This window comes from Brassica napus, chromosome C5 (assembly GCF_020379485.1).
Source record: "Brassica napus cultivar Da-Ae chromosome C5, Da-Ae, whole genome shotgun sequence".
Taxonomy (NCBI): Eukaryota; Viridiplantae; Streptophyta; class Magnoliopsida; order Brassicales; family Brassicaceae; genus Brassica; species Brassica napus.
The window spans coordinates 10,958,928-10,975,501 of NC_063448.1; the positions used below are offsets into that span (position 1 = coordinate 10,958,928).

The 16,574-nt window shown below is 37.4% G+C and overlaps 5 protein-coding genes across 14 annotated transcripts; 1 reads left to right on the forward strand and 4 right to left on the reverse strand.

The window, feature by feature from the left end:
- Nucleotides 1–1,622: 1,622 nt before the first annotated feature.
- Nucleotides 1,623–5,140, reverse strand: LOC106414993 (phosphatidylinositol/phosphatidylcholine transfer protein SFH4). Of its 2 annotated transcripts, none has more exons than XM_013855584.3 (13): nt 4,750–5,140; nt 4,270–4,579; nt 4,052–4,151; nt 3,624–3,968; nt 3,430–3,531; nt 3,291–3,340; nt 3,111–3,210; nt 2,949–3,026; nt 2,757–2,870; nt 2,551–2,674; nt 2,092–2,468; nt 1,915–1,989; nt 1,623–1,836 (listed from the first exon to the last, which is right to left on the reverse strand). In XM_013855584.3, exons 1-13 carry the CDS (start codon nt 4,781–4,783, stop codon nt 1,816–1,818), a joined length of 1,830 nt encoding a protein of 609 aa, XP_013711038.1. In that variant the 5' UTR covers nt 4,784–5,140; the 3' UTR covers nt 1,623–1,815. The 2 variants fall into 2 exon arrangements, with proteins under 2 accessions (XP_013711038.1, XP_013711037.1); XM_013855583.3 differs by having other exon boundaries at nt 2,092–2,486.
- Nucleotides 5,141–5,382: 242 nt separating this feature from the next.
- Nucleotides 5,383–8,080, reverse strand: LOC106414994 (bifunctional nuclease 2). 2 transcript variants are annotated; one of them, XM_022702851.2, is made up of 11 exons: nt 7,841–8,080; nt 7,281–7,572; nt 7,031–7,201; nt 6,886–6,935; nt 6,750–6,806; nt 6,593–6,658; nt 6,426–6,500; nt 6,208–6,326; nt 6,026–6,117; nt 5,807–5,885; nt 5,383–5,710 (listed from the first exon to the last, which is right to left on the reverse strand). In XM_022702851.2, the coding sequence occupies exons 2-10, from the start codon at nt 7,570–7,572 to the stop codon at nt 5,824–5,826; spliced, it is 984 nt and encodes a 327-aa protein (XP_022558572.1). In that variant the 5' UTR covers nt 7,841–8,080; the 3' UTR covers nt 5,383–5,710; nt 5,807–5,823. The 2 variants fall into 2 exon arrangements, with proteins under 2 accessions (XP_022558572.1, XP_013711039.1); XM_013855585.3 differs by having other exon boundaries at nt 5,383–5,715.
- A 495-nt stretch (nt 8,081–8,575) lies between these two features.
- On the forward strand, nt 8,576–11,828 carry LOC106412282 (zinc finger BED domain-containing protein RICESLEEPER 3-like). Of its 8 annotated transcripts, none has more exons than XM_048756705.1 (7): nt 8,576–8,749; nt 8,876–8,938; nt 9,472–10,588; nt 10,628–10,650; nt 10,734–11,064; nt 11,147–11,238; nt 11,566–11,828. In XM_048756705.1, exons 3-6 carry the CDS (start codon nt 10,219–10,221, stop codon nt 11,221–11,223), a joined length of 801 nt encoding a protein of 266 aa, XP_048612662.1. In that variant the 5' UTR covers nt 8,576–8,749; nt 8,876–8,938; nt 9,472–10,218; the 3' UTR covers nt 11,224–11,238; nt 11,566–11,828. The 8 variants fall into 8 exon arrangements, with proteins under 8 accessions (XP_048612662.1, XP_013708649.1, XP_013708650.1 ...); XM_013853195.3 differs by having other exon boundaries at nt 8,604–8,749; nt 9,472–9,578; nt 9,904–10,650; XM_013853196.3 differs by having other exon boundaries at nt 8,604–8,749; nt 9,472–9,578; nt 9,915–10,650.
- A 495-nt stretch (nt 11,829–12,323) lies between these two features.
- LOC106416159 (chlorophyllase-1) lies at nt 12,324–13,979 on the reverse strand. The gene is made up of 2 exons (XM_013856994.3): nt 13,544–13,979; nt 12,324–13,168 (listed from the first exon to the last, which is right to left on the reverse strand). The coding sequence occupies exons 1-2, from the start codon at nt 13,811–13,813 to the stop codon at nt 12,464–12,466; spliced, it is 975 nt and encodes a 324-aa protein (XP_013712448.1). The 5' UTR covers nt 13,814–13,979; the 3' UTR covers nt 12,324–12,463.
- Nucleotides 13,980–14,491: 512 nt separating this feature from the next.
- LOC106411863 (protein YeeZ) lies at nt 14,492–16,563 on the reverse strand. The gene is made up of 8 exons (XM_048756701.1): nt 16,173–16,563; nt 16,001–16,093; nt 15,830–15,908; nt 15,659–15,737; nt 15,538–15,577; nt 15,333–15,467; nt 15,111–15,248; nt 14,492–15,012 (listed from the first exon to the last, which is right to left on the reverse strand). Exons 1-8 carry the CDS (start codon nt 16,370–16,372, stop codon nt 14,751–14,753), a joined length of 1,026 nt encoding a protein of 341 aa, XP_048612658.1. The 5' UTR covers nt 16,373–16,563; the 3' UTR covers nt 14,492–14,750.
- Nucleotides 16,564–16,574: the final 11 nt, after the last annotated feature.

The following is a 16,574-nucleotide window of genomic DNA, read 5'->3' on the forward strand; positions in this document are numbered from 1 at the left end:
AAAATATATAATTCAAACTGAACTAGCCAAAATCTAGATCTTTTTTTTTTCCAAAACATTTATGCCATTTAACCGGTTCTATTAATCCTTGATTTCAAGATAATTTGTTGCCATTTATCCCTTTTATTTATTTGTAAATTTTCGTGCCCTATTGAAGAATGATCACAGTCAGAACAAAAAAATTGTAATAAACCCCCAACAACTCAAATTCCAAAAGATATAGTTTTTTTTATAACCGAGTGTCTTTACCCCACCGAAGTGGTCCAGACTAGAGATCAAAGCGACCAAGGACCAGCGAGCTGATCACCATGTGGGTCACCGTGAACGGTCTTCGGTCTCGTTCGGTCTCGGGTGCTGGAGTTCCGCATGTGAATTCTCCAGTGACTGGAATTCGAATCCTGGTGGCGAAACTAACAGCTGTGTACTATTTATCACCGAAGCAAGCCGGTCCAAAAAGAAAAAAAAGATATAGTTTTACAAAGTTGAACGATGACAAACTTGCACTCCTGTCCTGTCCTGTCCTGTCCTGTCCAACTTTGTTTGGACTCTAGTATTAATCGAACGATCTACAAATCATAGCTTGCTTTGCCAAAAGATCCGCAATAAGATTATAAGATGAATGAATTAAAGTACAAATTTGGTACGAAGTAAAAAAAATGGCGTATTTTTTTTTTTTCTTTTTACAAGCACCTGCCCGACTTTTAAAAATAAACTGGAAGCTAAGAGCCAATACAGACTACTTATGGGAGGGAGCAAATCATTGAAGGGATTTTCCGCGAGCTTCCATTTGCTTTGTAAATAAGAATGTGTTTTCTTATTTTTTTTCAATAGTAGATTGCCTTCAGATTAAAAAAAGAATCTATTAGATGATCCTAATAAGTAATATCTAACAGTTGAGTACGTAATAACAGACATAAATGTACTGTTATATGGCAAGTGAATCCACCCATTGTGTTCCAAACTTTAGTTAGCTAGCTCTTGTAATCATAGTGCAAAATCTCTTAATCAGGAACCAAATTCCTTGTACTAAACAAAACCTCACTCTTAATTTTTATACTTTTGTGGATACAAAGGCATCGACTCATAAAATGAAAAAGAAAAGAAAGAAAATGCATTTTTGATTGATTTTATTGTGGTTGGAAAAAAAATCAGTCTTAAGTTTGGTTTTTGATCAAAAAAAAAAAGAAATTTGGTTTAAATTAGAGAGAGACTCCACAAGTTTGTTATGCCAAACCATGTTGTACTATATCAAGATTCCATTCACACTTTTGTCCTCGTTCCGCTCAGCCTAATTTGATGTATCGCAACTCATAGAAAAAAAAAACGATTATTGTTGTGTGGCATTGTGATGGATGATTCCTTATTTTTAGGGAGAATTGTGCTATTCTATTACAATTAAAAGAGGTTAAAAAACTGTACCAGAAACTTGCGACGAGTCCTTTGTTTGGTCATATCAACATGTGGATTGATTATCAAAAAAAAAAAAAAACATGTGGATTGTCGATGAGTCCCACTTTTAACATGCAGGACCATACATTATGCAATCCATGTCGCAAATCATTTTATTTTATTTTTGTTTTTTTCCTTTATTTTTTACTTTTGAACTTTCAATACAGAATCCATTGTGGCAACACCAATAATTCACACAATTCAATAGTAGCATCATGCAGAATTTGATTATTAGAAGAAAAAAACTTGGATTAAACTAAAATCTCACTGCAAGTTTCTTCTTATCTTATATACATAAAAATCCACTGCAACCTTTGCTTTCAGACCTATAGTAAATGTTCCATGATCTAATTAACTCGCATCTCTTCACCAGCAGAACTTCTTTCTCTGTATCATATGATCACTCATTAAAACATAGATATTAAAATAGAGTTGGAGAAAAGTTAACTGCAAATAGAGACTAACCTTGTACTTAGCTTCCTCTTGCCTGTCTATGTAACCCAAAAGTTCTTCTTGCTTCATTAAGGCCTCGTGTAATGCCTGCTCAATACAGATATTAGGTCATTACAAGGTTCATAATGACTTATTATCAGCATCATTGAGAGTTTTAGAACCAGCCCATTAGATGCTTTATGCTTATACCTTTTTTGCGTTGATAAGCTCTGCTTCTAGTGCATCCACGCGATAAACAGCAGTATTGAGCAACTCCTCTTTCTCGTGAGGCATCTCGGATTTCTTCAAGTGAAGGGTTTCTATCTGTTTCTCCAGATCGCATAGCCTACTTACAACAGAGGAAATGATGACTCTTTCATCGATAGTACTTGGACGAGAAGGCGAAGGAGGACGAGATTCCCTTGCATTTGGTTCATCACACAGCTCATCTCTAGCGCTTGAGGGAATCAACTGTGAGTGCCTTATAGTCTGTGGCAGAGTCAGAGAAGCGAATAGTGCCAAAATGTTTATGAAGAACATAGTTAGCCACCTCCAGATATGACTAACCGTTCCTATTCTCTCCAAACCTGATGTATATTCAGGACCTATAACACATTCCATTATATGTCTGACATTTTAGAAATATAACAATTTAGTTTCTAGTCTTACCTTTGGAAACATTTGTAATCATCTCTTGGGACTGCCAGGCAACATCCACAACTTTGTCCACCATTGGCACACAGTCTTCATACTCGGATAAAACACTAGGACTTACTTTACCGATGGCCTTGATCTAAAATGAAAGCATAACCAGCATGTCAGGTCCGGTCAAGAAATAAAAACTTCTACGTTTTTCATGCAACTTGAACGCTTACATTTTCAGAAACAGGAGTTAACTTAGGTACATGATTATAAATATTTGTTTTTGGTGAAGACAACTCTTCTACTTCAGACCCTGACTCTGCTGTTGATGTGTCACTAGCTTTCATCTGAACCAAGAGAGGATATTACTATTACAGTGATAAAATTTATGTTCTAAATACCAAAAAAGAATAGACACCCCTTACCCCATAATATGTTTGCTTATGAGATGGAGATATTTGAGCACCAGCATGCCTACAGAACGTCCCACCACTACGACCCATCTGCATGAAGGCTGAGAAAACCATTAGAATGATCATATATGCATAACAAAAACATAATGAACAATCAAGAAACAATCACTCCACCTTTAGTATCTCAGGGTCCTTCCACGGCCCTTTATCAGATCTCATACAGCCTCCTTGATCTACACAAGTGCAAGTACCACCGAGAAAATCTGGCAGCTGACTGAAAAATAACTAAACATGTTCAGATGATACAATTATGATAAGAAAACAAAACCGTTAGAAGACTCTAAGACTCCCTACCTTGCATCAATCACCTCAAGTAATTTGTTCTGGTACTTGTTTCCAAGGACCTATTAGGATCACATTGATGTAATTAATTATTCCACAAGGAAAATAAAATTTTGTAGATATGTAAAAACAAAGGCTTTATTTAAGTTACATCTATCTTGGAGACAGTCTTTGGATCAAGAAACGATTTAACAGTGCCCCAAAGTAGCTTAAAACCAGGGCCAGCATTAATGATGAACATACGGTGAAGTGTCTTGCACATATGTCATAACAAATGTTAGTAAACTATGCTCAAAAACAGGGTTTTGCTTATAAGAAAATGAATGGCAGGAGCAGAGCTATTACCTCAGGATAGTTATCATTATCAATCTTTTGAAGCTGGGTGATAAGATCCCTAGCAGATTTAGTAAAATTCTTTAATCCCACGCCTTGGACATCAAGAATTGTGGTGCTGGAGTCAACGTGTCTCTTAGCAGCGATGCAGCAAGCAGGAAACTTGATGGTAACAGTTTTCTCGAACTCTTTAACATGATATCTCAGGTATCTTTCCAATGTAGTGACTTGCAAGAGTTTGCAAGGGTCGACTCTTCCCAATCTTTCAATGTAAACAGGTCTTCCTTCTTTGTCTACACCATGGTATCCCTGAGGGTAGTATTTGAGTACTTGATCCAGTTCAGGAAACTCAAAGTCCTGCCAAGTAAAGAAACCCAGTCAGCAAACTAATATATTTCCACGTCACCCAACAAATGAAAATTAACAAAAACCTTGTGTACCTCCAAAATGGTGTCTGTACCAAAATCCTTTCTCCATTGGATCATGTTAGCCCACATTAACTTTGCTTTTCCAAGATCGAATCTCCTAGCATACAAGAATCTACAGAAAAAAGACATGTCATGAAAACATATGCATGATCTCATCAACCACATAAACGTTAGTACAACAACAAATACATGGATTCACATGATTATAATAGGGAAAGAAAAAAAAGGACCTAAGCATCATATGATAGTCATCAAGATTTGGAGGGAGCAACTCATCAGAGATGAGTGACTGTCGGAACTCAGACACATATCGCAACTCCTCAACATCATGTATGTCTTCAAAGGTAAGAGATGGAGTCCGATCGATGCTTCTTCCTTTGCTTGGTCTCCTCTTCCTGCTCAGAGAACGTCTTAGTTTGCTAGAAGCCTTTGACGCTTTCTTCTTGAAGATTCCGATTCTAGTCTTCTTCTCGTCCTCAGAAACTTCGATATCTGACTTCCGTTCTTTCCTCTCATCAGTGCTGGAGAAACCTTCAAAACCTTGAAAGACAAACAATTCAAGATTCTTATAAGAAAATTATACAATTGAGAAAAGTAAAAAAATATGTAATCTTCATTCTCAAGACATATAACAACCGATAATAGTAACTGTAAACCCCTAGGGAACTTGGTAAACAGAAGACGATGAAGAGATGTGAGATGAGACTTACAGGGTATTGTAAAACGATCAAGAGGACCAGACATGATGAGAACCGATCGAAGTTGAAGAGTCGACGAGCCTTGACAATTCGGAAGAAAGAGAGAAAGCAGAGAGATATAGTGAAACGGTAGATGAAGAATTTACTGAGGAAATTTAAGTTTTTCTTAGGGTGCAGTTATGATATTTAATTAAATGTGGAATAAATGTTATTTCCATGGCCGCCGGAAATACAAAGAAATCTCTGCCATCAATGTTTGAATATTGTCTCTTCTCTTCCCTTTCGTCTGCCTCTTCGTTTGTTTCTTTTTGATATTTTTTTTTATTAATTACAATCCAACAGCGGTTCGTTTTGTTATTATTATTTGATTCAGACATCAAAGACACGTGTGAAGCTCTTGGCGGAAACCCACTTCTTTTCGATTATGACTTGTTTTTGTTTTTTTCTCAGAATCTTTTGAAGTTTGGCTTTGCATTAAAATAATCTGCCTGTAGACGTCAAATAATTTTTTTTATAATGTAATTAAAGTTATAAAGATATTTTATTTTTATGTAGGTAATTATACGTGCGGTCCTACTTCGGTAATCCGGAATCTGCAATAATGCGCTAAGGACAAATTGACAAAAAAAAAACAAAATGATCAAGTAAGACACTCATTAAAAATATTAATCTAATCAGAGTAGGCTTACTTTACGATACGAGGGATGATCAATGCATGATTATGTACACACCGCTGATTGGTTTCACACGATAACACTACATACAAGATTTTATATTTTGTCTTTATCTTCGGGAACTTACTAACGTGCACAAGTGTAGATAGAGATCAAGTATCCTCCATCACACGAACGAAAGAGATTATTTCTTTTGCAATTTGGGAGCGTCCATTTCCATCACTTTGATCACAGCTTCTAGCAATGGCTTCTTTATTATTTACATAATTAATATTTATATAAATGTTTTTGTCTCCGAACTGCTCTGCAGTAAAAGAAAAAAACACACAACATAAATTACTAGTTTTAGTTTGCCTATAAAAGCCACAAAGTAGACTGAGCTTTTGTTTCTCTACCATATCCTGTGGGTCGATCATGTGTATTTCCTTAGTTTGCGTTTTGCTTGAAACTGGCCAAGCTTGTCTCTCCACTCAGCTGCAACATCCATTGAAACCACACACAATACAGGACATTTAAAAAAAAAAAAAAAAAAACAGAACCAAGATCACCAAATTAAAAAAAAAAAAAAGATTTTGAAATGGGAGAGTTCAGGCAGAGGGCGAGAGTAAAGTTACCTGCTTCATCATACCGTTCTTCATTAACAGCTTGCATCATGTTGTTCAAAAGATCAAACTCTTTTGTATCGAGACAAGGCTGACCACTTGGCCTAACACAAGTAGGAAAAAAAACACAACGTTGTTAAATTCGCGATTGTCAACGTTGTTCAGACTAATTTCACTAGCGATATAGAAATTACCGGTCTAGTTCAGTATATAATAAACCATCAGAAGCAGGTGTTTCCTTTGATAGCTTTCCAGACTCGATGACTCTCATTCCATCACTATAAGCTAGAAACTTGTTCACTTGGACAGGTACCTAAAGAGTGAGGAGTCACACCATTTTTCAAGAGTGGTTAAGATGATCCCATGGAGAGAACTCTCTATGTGATTGTTCCCTTTAATATAACTATAATACCTTGCATCTGACAGCTATATTAATAGCATCTGAAGGACGAAGATCGAAGCTGACACAATCCAACTTATCACCCACCTGCAAATCCCCATTCAGAAGCAGCCTTAGCATAAGAAATAGAAATGAGACACTAAATGGAAGATGCATTTTGTAGACCAGAAGTTGCAAACCTTTGAAAGGAATAACTGCGCGTAATACGCCTCGTGAACTCTTGTGGTAACTCTAACAAGCCTAACCTGCAGGGGAAGTTGGTTACTTTCTTCATAATATAAGAATTTGTATTAAAAAAAAAAAAGAACGGTGAGAGGAAGAAGCATAAGGCTTCACCTCGTAACCCATTTTATCTACCATCTCCATCACCACTTCATACATAGTTGGCCTTGCCTACACAAATTAATCCCTATGTTAATAACTCTCAACTGATTCACACAGAAGCTGGAGATAATAATATACAAAAACATACTATTTTGACATTCGTCATTGCTGCCATAAGTAACACACTTGGCATCTCCACTGCAATTCAAACCCAATAGAAAAGAGGAGGAGATTCAAAAACACAGGAAATAAATAGATATTACTCAACACAAATGAACCTTAGATCCACATACAGACGATAATAGGAAGAAGAAGACCAGTTCCATCTTCCATCTTCAGCACAATAGCAGAGTGTGGAGCATAGCTAGGAAGATTCCCACCCTGAGGATTATTGTGGACACATCGAAGTTGCCTACCGTCTCTCATCTTCACCATGAACCCATCTGGTCCACTTCTTACCTCAACTAAAAAACACCAAGAAGACATCGGTGATCAGAATCAACATATATAAAAAAAAAAAGATAAGATTTAACCGAGAATCACCAGCTTCAAGTACACTAGACTTGACATAATCTTCATCGTTCTCGTTGAAATTCTCTGCTGTGCTTCCGTTACCATCAGAACGCGAGCTGAAAAGACACTGTATACCCTTACACCTCCGCACCATCAGAGTGACTGAAGCAACCTGGGACTTGACGTTTCTGGTCGGATTACCCCAAAACTGGTTTCTGAGAAGCCGAGGTCTCGAAACAGAGCAGTTGACAAGTGAAGCAGACACACCCAATTGTCTGGGACGAACACTAGGGCAAACGATCGGTGCTTGAAGCGACCTCATCTTCGATACATAAAAATGAAAACTTTTTTTTTAGAATCAAACATTACCAAATATCTCTCGATTCTCAAATAGCAACTTCTTTAACTCAAAATTCTATATACAAATTACTGATACGAGACAAGACCATAACAGCTAATATGAATTAATCTCGACGATCGGTGTATTCTCGATCAAAAAGAAGTTAAAACTATAGTTTATATTATCTCGTAGCTGGATCTGTGCGATGAACATCTAAATCGAAATATCAGAATGAGAATTGGATTCTTACCTTAAAATTCCGGAAGATTCAATTGGATGATTCAACAGATGACTAAAGGAAGTATCCTGGACATTGCACAGACAGATCAACGATGGATAAAATAATAAAGATATTTTTATCGCCTCATTTGACGATTTTGCCCCTTTTCATTAGTTGCTTGCATTTTTTTGCTTATGTTCATGGAGAGGGGTAGAAACGAGAATTCACGTTAGCTATGATGACGCGGAGGGTAACTCGTGAAATACTGACAAGTCATCAAGTAACAGTCGCCGAATAATTATCCCTGAATGGATGCCACGTGTGCGGCGCTCGTGTCAGTATGGTTGGATAAGGTTGTTTGGATAATAATATTAGATTTAGAGGGGAGAGTGACATTAGTGGACTGTTTCGTAGCGTCGAAAGTCAATGTCAACAAAATCGGCTTTAGGCCCATTTAAATAATTATTGGCCCAAATGTTATAGGTTTTTAATGGCTTCAGGTTAACTACAACAGTACTACTACCTTATGTGAAGTCCGTGAGGAGTGAGGACACACTTCTCTTTTAAAATTGGCTAAATCAACCTGCTACGGATGTTAACAATGGCAACCTGCTAGGGATGTTACCAATGGGTAAAAACCCATAGGACCCTCAACCCTATTAAAATTTTAAACAAAAAACCCATATTATTAGTATTTGAAACTCGTGGGTTTTATTTGGGCGGATCTTTGTTTGTAAATTATCCTATCGGGTATACTTTATCGGGTTTCGGTTACCCTATGGGGTTTTTTTTAGAAAGCTCACTAGTCGTTTCGTGTTTTTACCCTAATTCTTTCGTCTCTTCCCGTGAGTCGTGAGTCTCATGACCAAAGCCACAATATCGAAATCAAATATTCTTTTTTGGAAAGACGATTCTGATAAAGACACCTCGGTTTCATTGGTAAGATTGAGAAATGGGTTTTTGTATTTTGATTGATCTATCATCTTATACAGAGGTTTCTTATGCTTTAGAATCATGTCATGGGCATCATGGCTAACCACTGATTCTGCATTTCAATGTGTTTAGGTTAAGCGCTGATACTCTCTGTCCTTCTAACCATCTGTTTGCCTCCCTCCCCATTTGAGCTCTGTAAGTTTGTTCTTAAAACTTTTTGGAATTGGTTTTATGTTCATAAAACTCTCTGCTTTTGTTTGTTCTTAAAACTCTCTGGAAGAACTAGAACTTGGAAGAACTTGAATTGAAAATACATATGCTCTTGAGTGGGATAACCTCTGAGTTTCGTTTAGGTTGTTCTGAGATGAGACAGTATCATTATATTTACTGGAAGTTCTATTATAATATTTGGTTTGGGGATTTTGATTTGATATTGTTTCGTATTGATTTTGGGTTACGAAACAAGTTTTAATTTTGCAAAAGAAAGGTCAATGTTAATTAATTAGTGCATTTTATCTTGGTGCTATAGATCATTGGTTGGTTGATCAACGTTAGTGCTGAAACAACAACATTGTTCAATGTGTGCGCATGTGTGCCGTTACGTTAGTCTTGTGCGCCGTTACGTTAATGTTGTGCTTGTGTGTATCTTTTTTTATTCAATAATAGCTTAAGTTTTGTGATTGTTTACTGGTTTTGCATAATGGATTCACAATCACTTGACACAATAGCAGCTCTTAATGCTGCAAATGAGCAAATGGAGATTGATGATGAGGATGACACAAAAACTCAAGGACAAGCACAAAGTGAAACTCAACATGTTCAAGCAACTGAAACTGTGAGTCATTCTAAACGCGCAAAGTCTCTTGTTTGGAACCCTTTCGTAGTAGTAGGAGTAGTGGCAGATGAAAAAAGAAGGAGTCGTTGCATTCATTGTAATAAGAAGTTAGTATCAGAAATCTGCCTCAGGAACATCTTCTTTGAAACAGCATTTAGAAATCTGTCTCAAAAAGCCTCATGCATCAAGTGGTGATCGTGAGTATGATCACAAGGTTGATCGTGATATGATCAGTGAGATCATTATTTACCATGATCAGCCTTTCAAATATGTTGGGTATGAGAAGGTTAGGGCTAGGGAAAAGTATCTGAATCCCAAATGCCAGCATATATGTAGGCAAACAGCCGGAGCTGATGTTTATAAAAGATATGAGGAAGAAAGAGAGAAGCTGAAGAAAGTGTTAGCAGAATTCAAAGGTCGGGTATCTTTTACCTCAGATATGTGGACATCTTCTACTACTATGACGGGATATATCTGTCTGACAGCTTACTATGTTGGTGAGAGCTTCGAGTTGAACAACAAGATACTAGTCTTCTGTGAGTTGAAACCTCCACATACTGGTGAAGAAGCGGCTAATAAACTTATAGTTATTTGAAGGAGTAGGAATTAAAGAAAAAAGTCTTCTCTATGACCTTGGATAATGCTACTTATAACGTTAGTATGCAGAAGATACTCAAGCATCGACATAGCGGCAACAACTAATGCATATTTTTTACAAGTGTGGAAAATTGAATGCTTACTGATGAAGTATGCCAGTTGTGATGATCCAGTAATGAAAGAGATGGCTAAGAAAATGAGAGTTAAGTTTTCTAAGTATTGGGATGAATACAGTCTCGTTCTAGCTATGGGGGTTGTTTTAGATCCGAGATTGAAGCTGCAAATACTTAGAACAGCTTATGACGAAGTGGATCCGAGAAACGCTGAGAAAAAGGTTGAAGTTGTTAAGAAGAAATTGAAAAAGCTTTATGAAGAGTATGGAGCCAAGTTTCAGAGTTCTTCTTCAACCTCTTCAGCAACACCGACTCCATATGAGCTTCTTACTGAGTCACCATTAGAAGATGATCTGAATTATGTAAGTCTTTTGCAGTTTATAAATTCATATATCATAATCTTGTTATATATCTAATGTGATGCTTGTTTAATACAATAACATAGGATCTGTTTGAACTTGAGCGGAGCATCCAGCCTGGTCTAGACAATAAGAAGACAAATCTGGAGATGTATTTAGAAGATCCTAGGCTAGATTCGAGGTCTTTTACCGACATAGAGATTTTAGGTTATTGGAAAGATCAAGAACAACACTATGGTGATTTAGCTTCTCTTGCATGTGATTTGCTCATCATTCCAATCACAACTATGGCATCAGAATCAGAATTTAGCATTGGAGGACAGATGATTAGTCCTTACAGAAACCGTCTTCTTCCAAAAAATGTTCAAGCACTCCTTTGTATTCGGAACTGGTTAAGAGGTTTTGCTGAATTTGAAGGTAGAATATTAGTTTTGATATTTGGTTTCTGATTTCATATATGAACTTTTATGTAACTACATAATTTATTTTATAATTTCAGGTGATGTTGAAGATTATTTTGATGAAGACAACTTAGACAAGGATCCAACAACCACATCATGTAGTTCTGCAATATGAGGTTAAAACTCTTTGGTAATGTACTCTGAAACTTGACCATAGTTTAGATACTCTGAAACTTGACTGAACAGCTCTCATAGGCTTATACAATAACAGCTAGCTAACTTGGTCGAGTTTGTATATTGTGGGCTTTCTTGTTGTTACTTTGTGTAGGTTTGTACTAGTATGATTCAGCTAGCTAGAACTTTAGTATTAGCTACTTGTGTGGCTGCGTTGAAGATGAATCTTCAGAATCGTTTCAGATGTTAGCTAAACCTATCTTGTTGAACACTTTGTACTCTTTTGATCGTGTTGATCACTTTGCCTCACCATTTTGACTCTCTTTTGTAACTGATCTTGCAGGTTCTTGTCATGGTGGATTAAACAATAGACAGATGATGAGAGTTCGAGCTGCGTTTTCCAAGGTAGTCTTGGTTGATACTTGAATGAAGTTCCTTGTCAGTATCTACGTTAGCTAGAAGAGCAAGATCGTTGATGAGAAATAAACTATATTCTCAATCATCTTTTGAATGTTTTGTTTGTTTTCACAGACCAAAATCCCCGGTGTTTCAAAACTCAGTTTATTTGTGATGACATTTAAATTATTTAATAGCTTTTGACAACTATATGTTTCAAGGAAGGATCGATCATTTTTGTTTTGTTCTTAAACCATTAGTAAAAACATGACAAAAATAACACAGTGTTGTTATAGGATTACTAACGGGCTAGACTGTTAAAACTCAAATACATTTGTGTTGTTTTTAGTTTAGGGTATTTCGCGGGTTAATGAGTTCATATCTCTATTACTAACATTGCTATTTTAAAGATTCTTTACACATGTGAATCTATTAGGACCATACAAACAAACAAAATTTAAACGAGACTTTCGTATCTGTCTTTTTTATAACACAATTCTATAGTTCTATGCAAGATATTTTGCACACAATTAATCAATTCAAAAATAAATCACTCCTTTTCTTGTCAACAACATATGCCAGGCTCTTTTATTAGGACCTTTGTTTAGATTTTCTTCAGCACTTATTTTTATTTGCATTTTTGAAAATTTTCATTGTAACTATTTTTCCACGTACTATAATAATCTGATATTTTTGGTACTGGAATTCCATAAGTAACTTGGAAACATTATTCATAGTTTGGAGGATACATATTCAATATGTTATTAAAGTAGTGAAACATGCAATAAGTTTATTACGAGTTTGGAGTCTCTCTGAGGATACCAATACGTTACATAACCACAAATCTAGACGAGATAACCAGAAGCCTCTTCCAGCTCCGGCGAAGGATCAAGCCTCGCTGGAGAAACAGAAGGATCCTTCAAAATCTGTCGAATCTCTGACATTTCACCCCATATACTATACTTTAGAAACGCAACCACAATTCCACCAACAAAGCTTCTCATCTCACTCTTTTTGCGTTTACCGTTCTTACACATACAACCCGCCATAAACCCGACAAAACCGGGCAAATTATCGTCCAACATATCCATATGTCCGTAATCCGCAGCCACGAAATGTCCCTTCGTAGCCTTACACTCAATATAAAACTCCTCATGGTTCACTTCCGCTGGTGCGCATGGTGGCATCAGCATGTTACTCTTCGGTCCGAGACCCGTACCGATCACTGCAACCGGCATGTCCAGGTCGAATGATTCCGGTTTGTACGTTAAGATTTCGGGATCGGTTCTTATGCATTTGCTGATTCCTGCAACTGGATCTATTCCTACAAGAGCTGAAAACTTGATGGATGGGTCTAGTGTTGCGGCGTGGCCTAACGCAACCGCAAACGCGGTTTTACCACCGCGGCTATGACCCACGAGTGCGGTGTAGTTGCCATTAGCGTTTACTGAACTTGGGAGGTGAGCTTTGAGGTTTTTCGAAGTCCAGTTTATCACTTTTCCAGCATCGTCCACTTCCACTTGCCCTCCCGGCGGCAAAATCTTGCAAAGCTACATGTCATACCAAAAAAACAAATGATATTCAAATGGCTTAACTTATAAATTTAAAATAATTAAAATTCTTGCTATTATATCCGTTTGATAAATAGGCAATTTAAATGTCTAGCTTATAAATTCACGTAATCAATGCATATACAACATGTATTTTATTTGGTATACATACCACCCGAAAAATGAAATACAAGTCGAATATATTTTAAACATATTTTATTAGTTAGGAGAAGGATTTTTTTTTTTTTAGGAGAAGGAAATTATATAGAATAGTTCTAATAACAACTATATTATTAGTAGACAAAAAGATCAACTCGATTTTATTTTACTTCCATAAACTTAATATACTATAAATAAACTTAAAAAAATACATACCTGTGGGGCTACAACAATGTAGCCATGAGAAGCTACGTGGTTAATAACATCAGAGTAGAAGTAGTTACGAAGATAGAATCCATGGAAGAATAAGACGACGGGGTAAGTTCCGGCGACGGTTGGGGAGGTGATTATTACAGGCTTTGGAGGTGCGGTCAAATCGGTTGCCGACGGGTCTGCGGGGATCACGGTTGTTGGAAGGCTGCCTAACTCAAACGCCAAAGGAGTTGCCGCCGAGAAAAACGTCTCACTGTCCTCCTTCCCCGCCATTTGTATAATATTGGAAAAAGAGTGTGTTAATTAAGACGTATGATTTATAGAAATGGTGATGAATGTCTCGAGTGTCTCTAGTTATTACGTGAATTTTTCTTATCCATTTGCCGGTTTGCGTTCTGTGGTTCTCGGCTTCTCGTAGTAAACTCAACATGTGATTCAATAGTATCTGTGAATCCGACAAATGCAAAAGAGCACGTGATTTTCATTTTTCCAATTATTACAATTGTTAGTTAGAAAATTATTGTGCGCGCTTTGTTTATTTCTCGCCTAGACGCCATGCAAAGTCAAACAGCTCGCTCTACCAACCGCCTCCTTTGGTTTTGATCGACGGCCATCTCCGTCAACTATTTGAAACCGCTCTCAGTCGTTGGATCCCAGTCTGAGTGTTACACGTAGCATCTTCACATGCCTCGTTTCAAACATGCGGAAGAAACCCTTAGTTGATCGGTGTATTGTATTGAGTCCTCCGTTTTCTGCATTTGTTGCTGAATTTGTCTCCTTTGTTTTTACTGCATGTTATATTTAGATTTTACTTTTAGAATCATGGATAATTTCTCTCTTGTATATTTTGAGATTTTAATATGTTGATGATATACCTTGAGCTTATAAGTAGTTAACTAACCAGTTAGCATTGCATGTTATGAATAAACTAGCTTTGTTAAATCGTGATGATAAAAAAAAATATGTAGAATTTGTATTTGAGGAAACATTAATCCGGTGATAGGGATGGTTATCATTGTTCGAGCACCAAACGCTCCACGTCTTATAAGTCTTTTATGAAATGGCACATTTGGTTCCATCAGCTCCAAGTGGAGTATACACCCACCCTTAGCCATCAATTATTTAACTGATGCAAAATCCAAAATCTAACAACTCTCTGGCGTCTGATGTTCTCAAAGACTGATGCCATTTTCTTGTCGTGATCCGTGCTTTAAAACGGGTTGTCCATCTTCTCCCCAATGCTTTGCAATCCCGACTTGTAGGAAGGATGAAGCAATTTGACTCCAAGTTTATTCTTCATATGTTCGTTACTAACTCGTTTTTCGCCTCTCAGTGAACTCTGCTCCCGAGACTCATACAGAAATGGTTTTGTTTCGATTTTCCTTTTCCAACGTTTTTCAATCAACTCCAAGGCATATTGGAACACCTCTTCCCTTGGTGCTGGATCATCATCGACAATGTTGTAGATCTCTCTGCCATAACAGTCGGATATCATCAGCCTCACGTCATATTAGATCTCACAAACTGAAGATGAAGTGGCATATACCACCACCTATACATAAATGTATACCTTGATGATGGTTTTTCAATGGAAGCTTGAAGAGCTTGGCATATATCTTCAACATGGACTCTGGACGTGAATCTCCGGGACGCTCTTCTCAGTTGACTTTCAGACAAATGCTGCTGCTTTAACAAGGTATCAATCGCACTGCAGCAACAAACACTCCGTTTTGAGGATCAGTCTTTAAAAGCCTTTTTTCTAGGGAAATAACAAGCAGAAGCAGTGAATAACCTGCGACCAGGTCCGTAGATACCACCAAGTCGAAGGACATGAGTAGAAACCCCAAGATCACTCCCCAAGCTCAACCATCCTTCCTCTGCAGCTAACCTCAGTTTGGCTGACTGAGTTCTAGGATTTGGAGGATGACTACAAGATTGATGGATTTGACCTTTAGACTTACTATGGCAGAAAAGAGAGAAATAAATAAATAACTTACTCTTCAGTGACCCAAGCACCACCATAATCTCCATAAACACCTAAAGAGAATCATCTTTAACCCAACTAAAAACGAAGAAAAAAGATTTGAGTTGAAGAAGAAAGGCAGGTTCTTTACATACTTGTTGATGAGAGATAACAAAGCCACTGAAGATTTCCACTCGAAAGCTTCCCTCTGACAAGATCTACATTCCGCAACATCTTTTTCAAGTGACGAAAAAAAGAGAGAAGCTTTTTTGTCAGTAAAGGCGAGAGAGGATAGGATAAAAAGGGCAGAGGAAAGAAAGCAAAACCGGATCACCAATGTCAGCTAAAGGTGGAATGGAAACGAGCAGGTGAGTGTAATCTTTAACTGTTTCGAGCAAGCTCCATCTGATTGGTTTAAGAAGCAAACGAAAGAGTTTATATAAGATTCAGAGATTACTACCATGGAAAGTGTTGATAGTTAAAAAAAAAAACATTACTCAGGTGAATCTGCGGAAAAGAGGTGAAGATCGATTCCTTTCTTCTCCCACTCTTCCTTCTTCGAATCACTCCTGCAAGTCCCTGAAACCACCCTGAACCCACTCAGCTTGTCAATCTGATTGATTATCAATCAATCAATCATACTTACGCGAGAGCAATTAATAGCATTACCCGTCTGCTTCTTTGAGCTTTTCCGCGAAGAACCCTCCGACGAATCCCATCCCGAGAACGAACATCCGGTTCCGGGATCGAGAATCGCTGGTTGCTGATAATGGCCGGCAGAAGTCGATTCTACTACGATTTGAAACGGTTAGCGGTTTGGGATTGACACGGAAAGGAATCTCCGGTGACAACTGAAAAACAACTTCCATTGAAATCGGAGGACTGATACTTTCACGATGAAACTTTTATGTCCCGCTTTGAGTATTACACTCCCTGCGATGATAAAAGAGAGGATTGAGCGCCGTTTTGTTTACTGAACTTGAAACATCACGTCGTTTCTAGTTTGAATCAGACCAAAACAGCGAGACAATCATCAACTACTTCTCACTGACTCAAGCGCCACCATAGTCT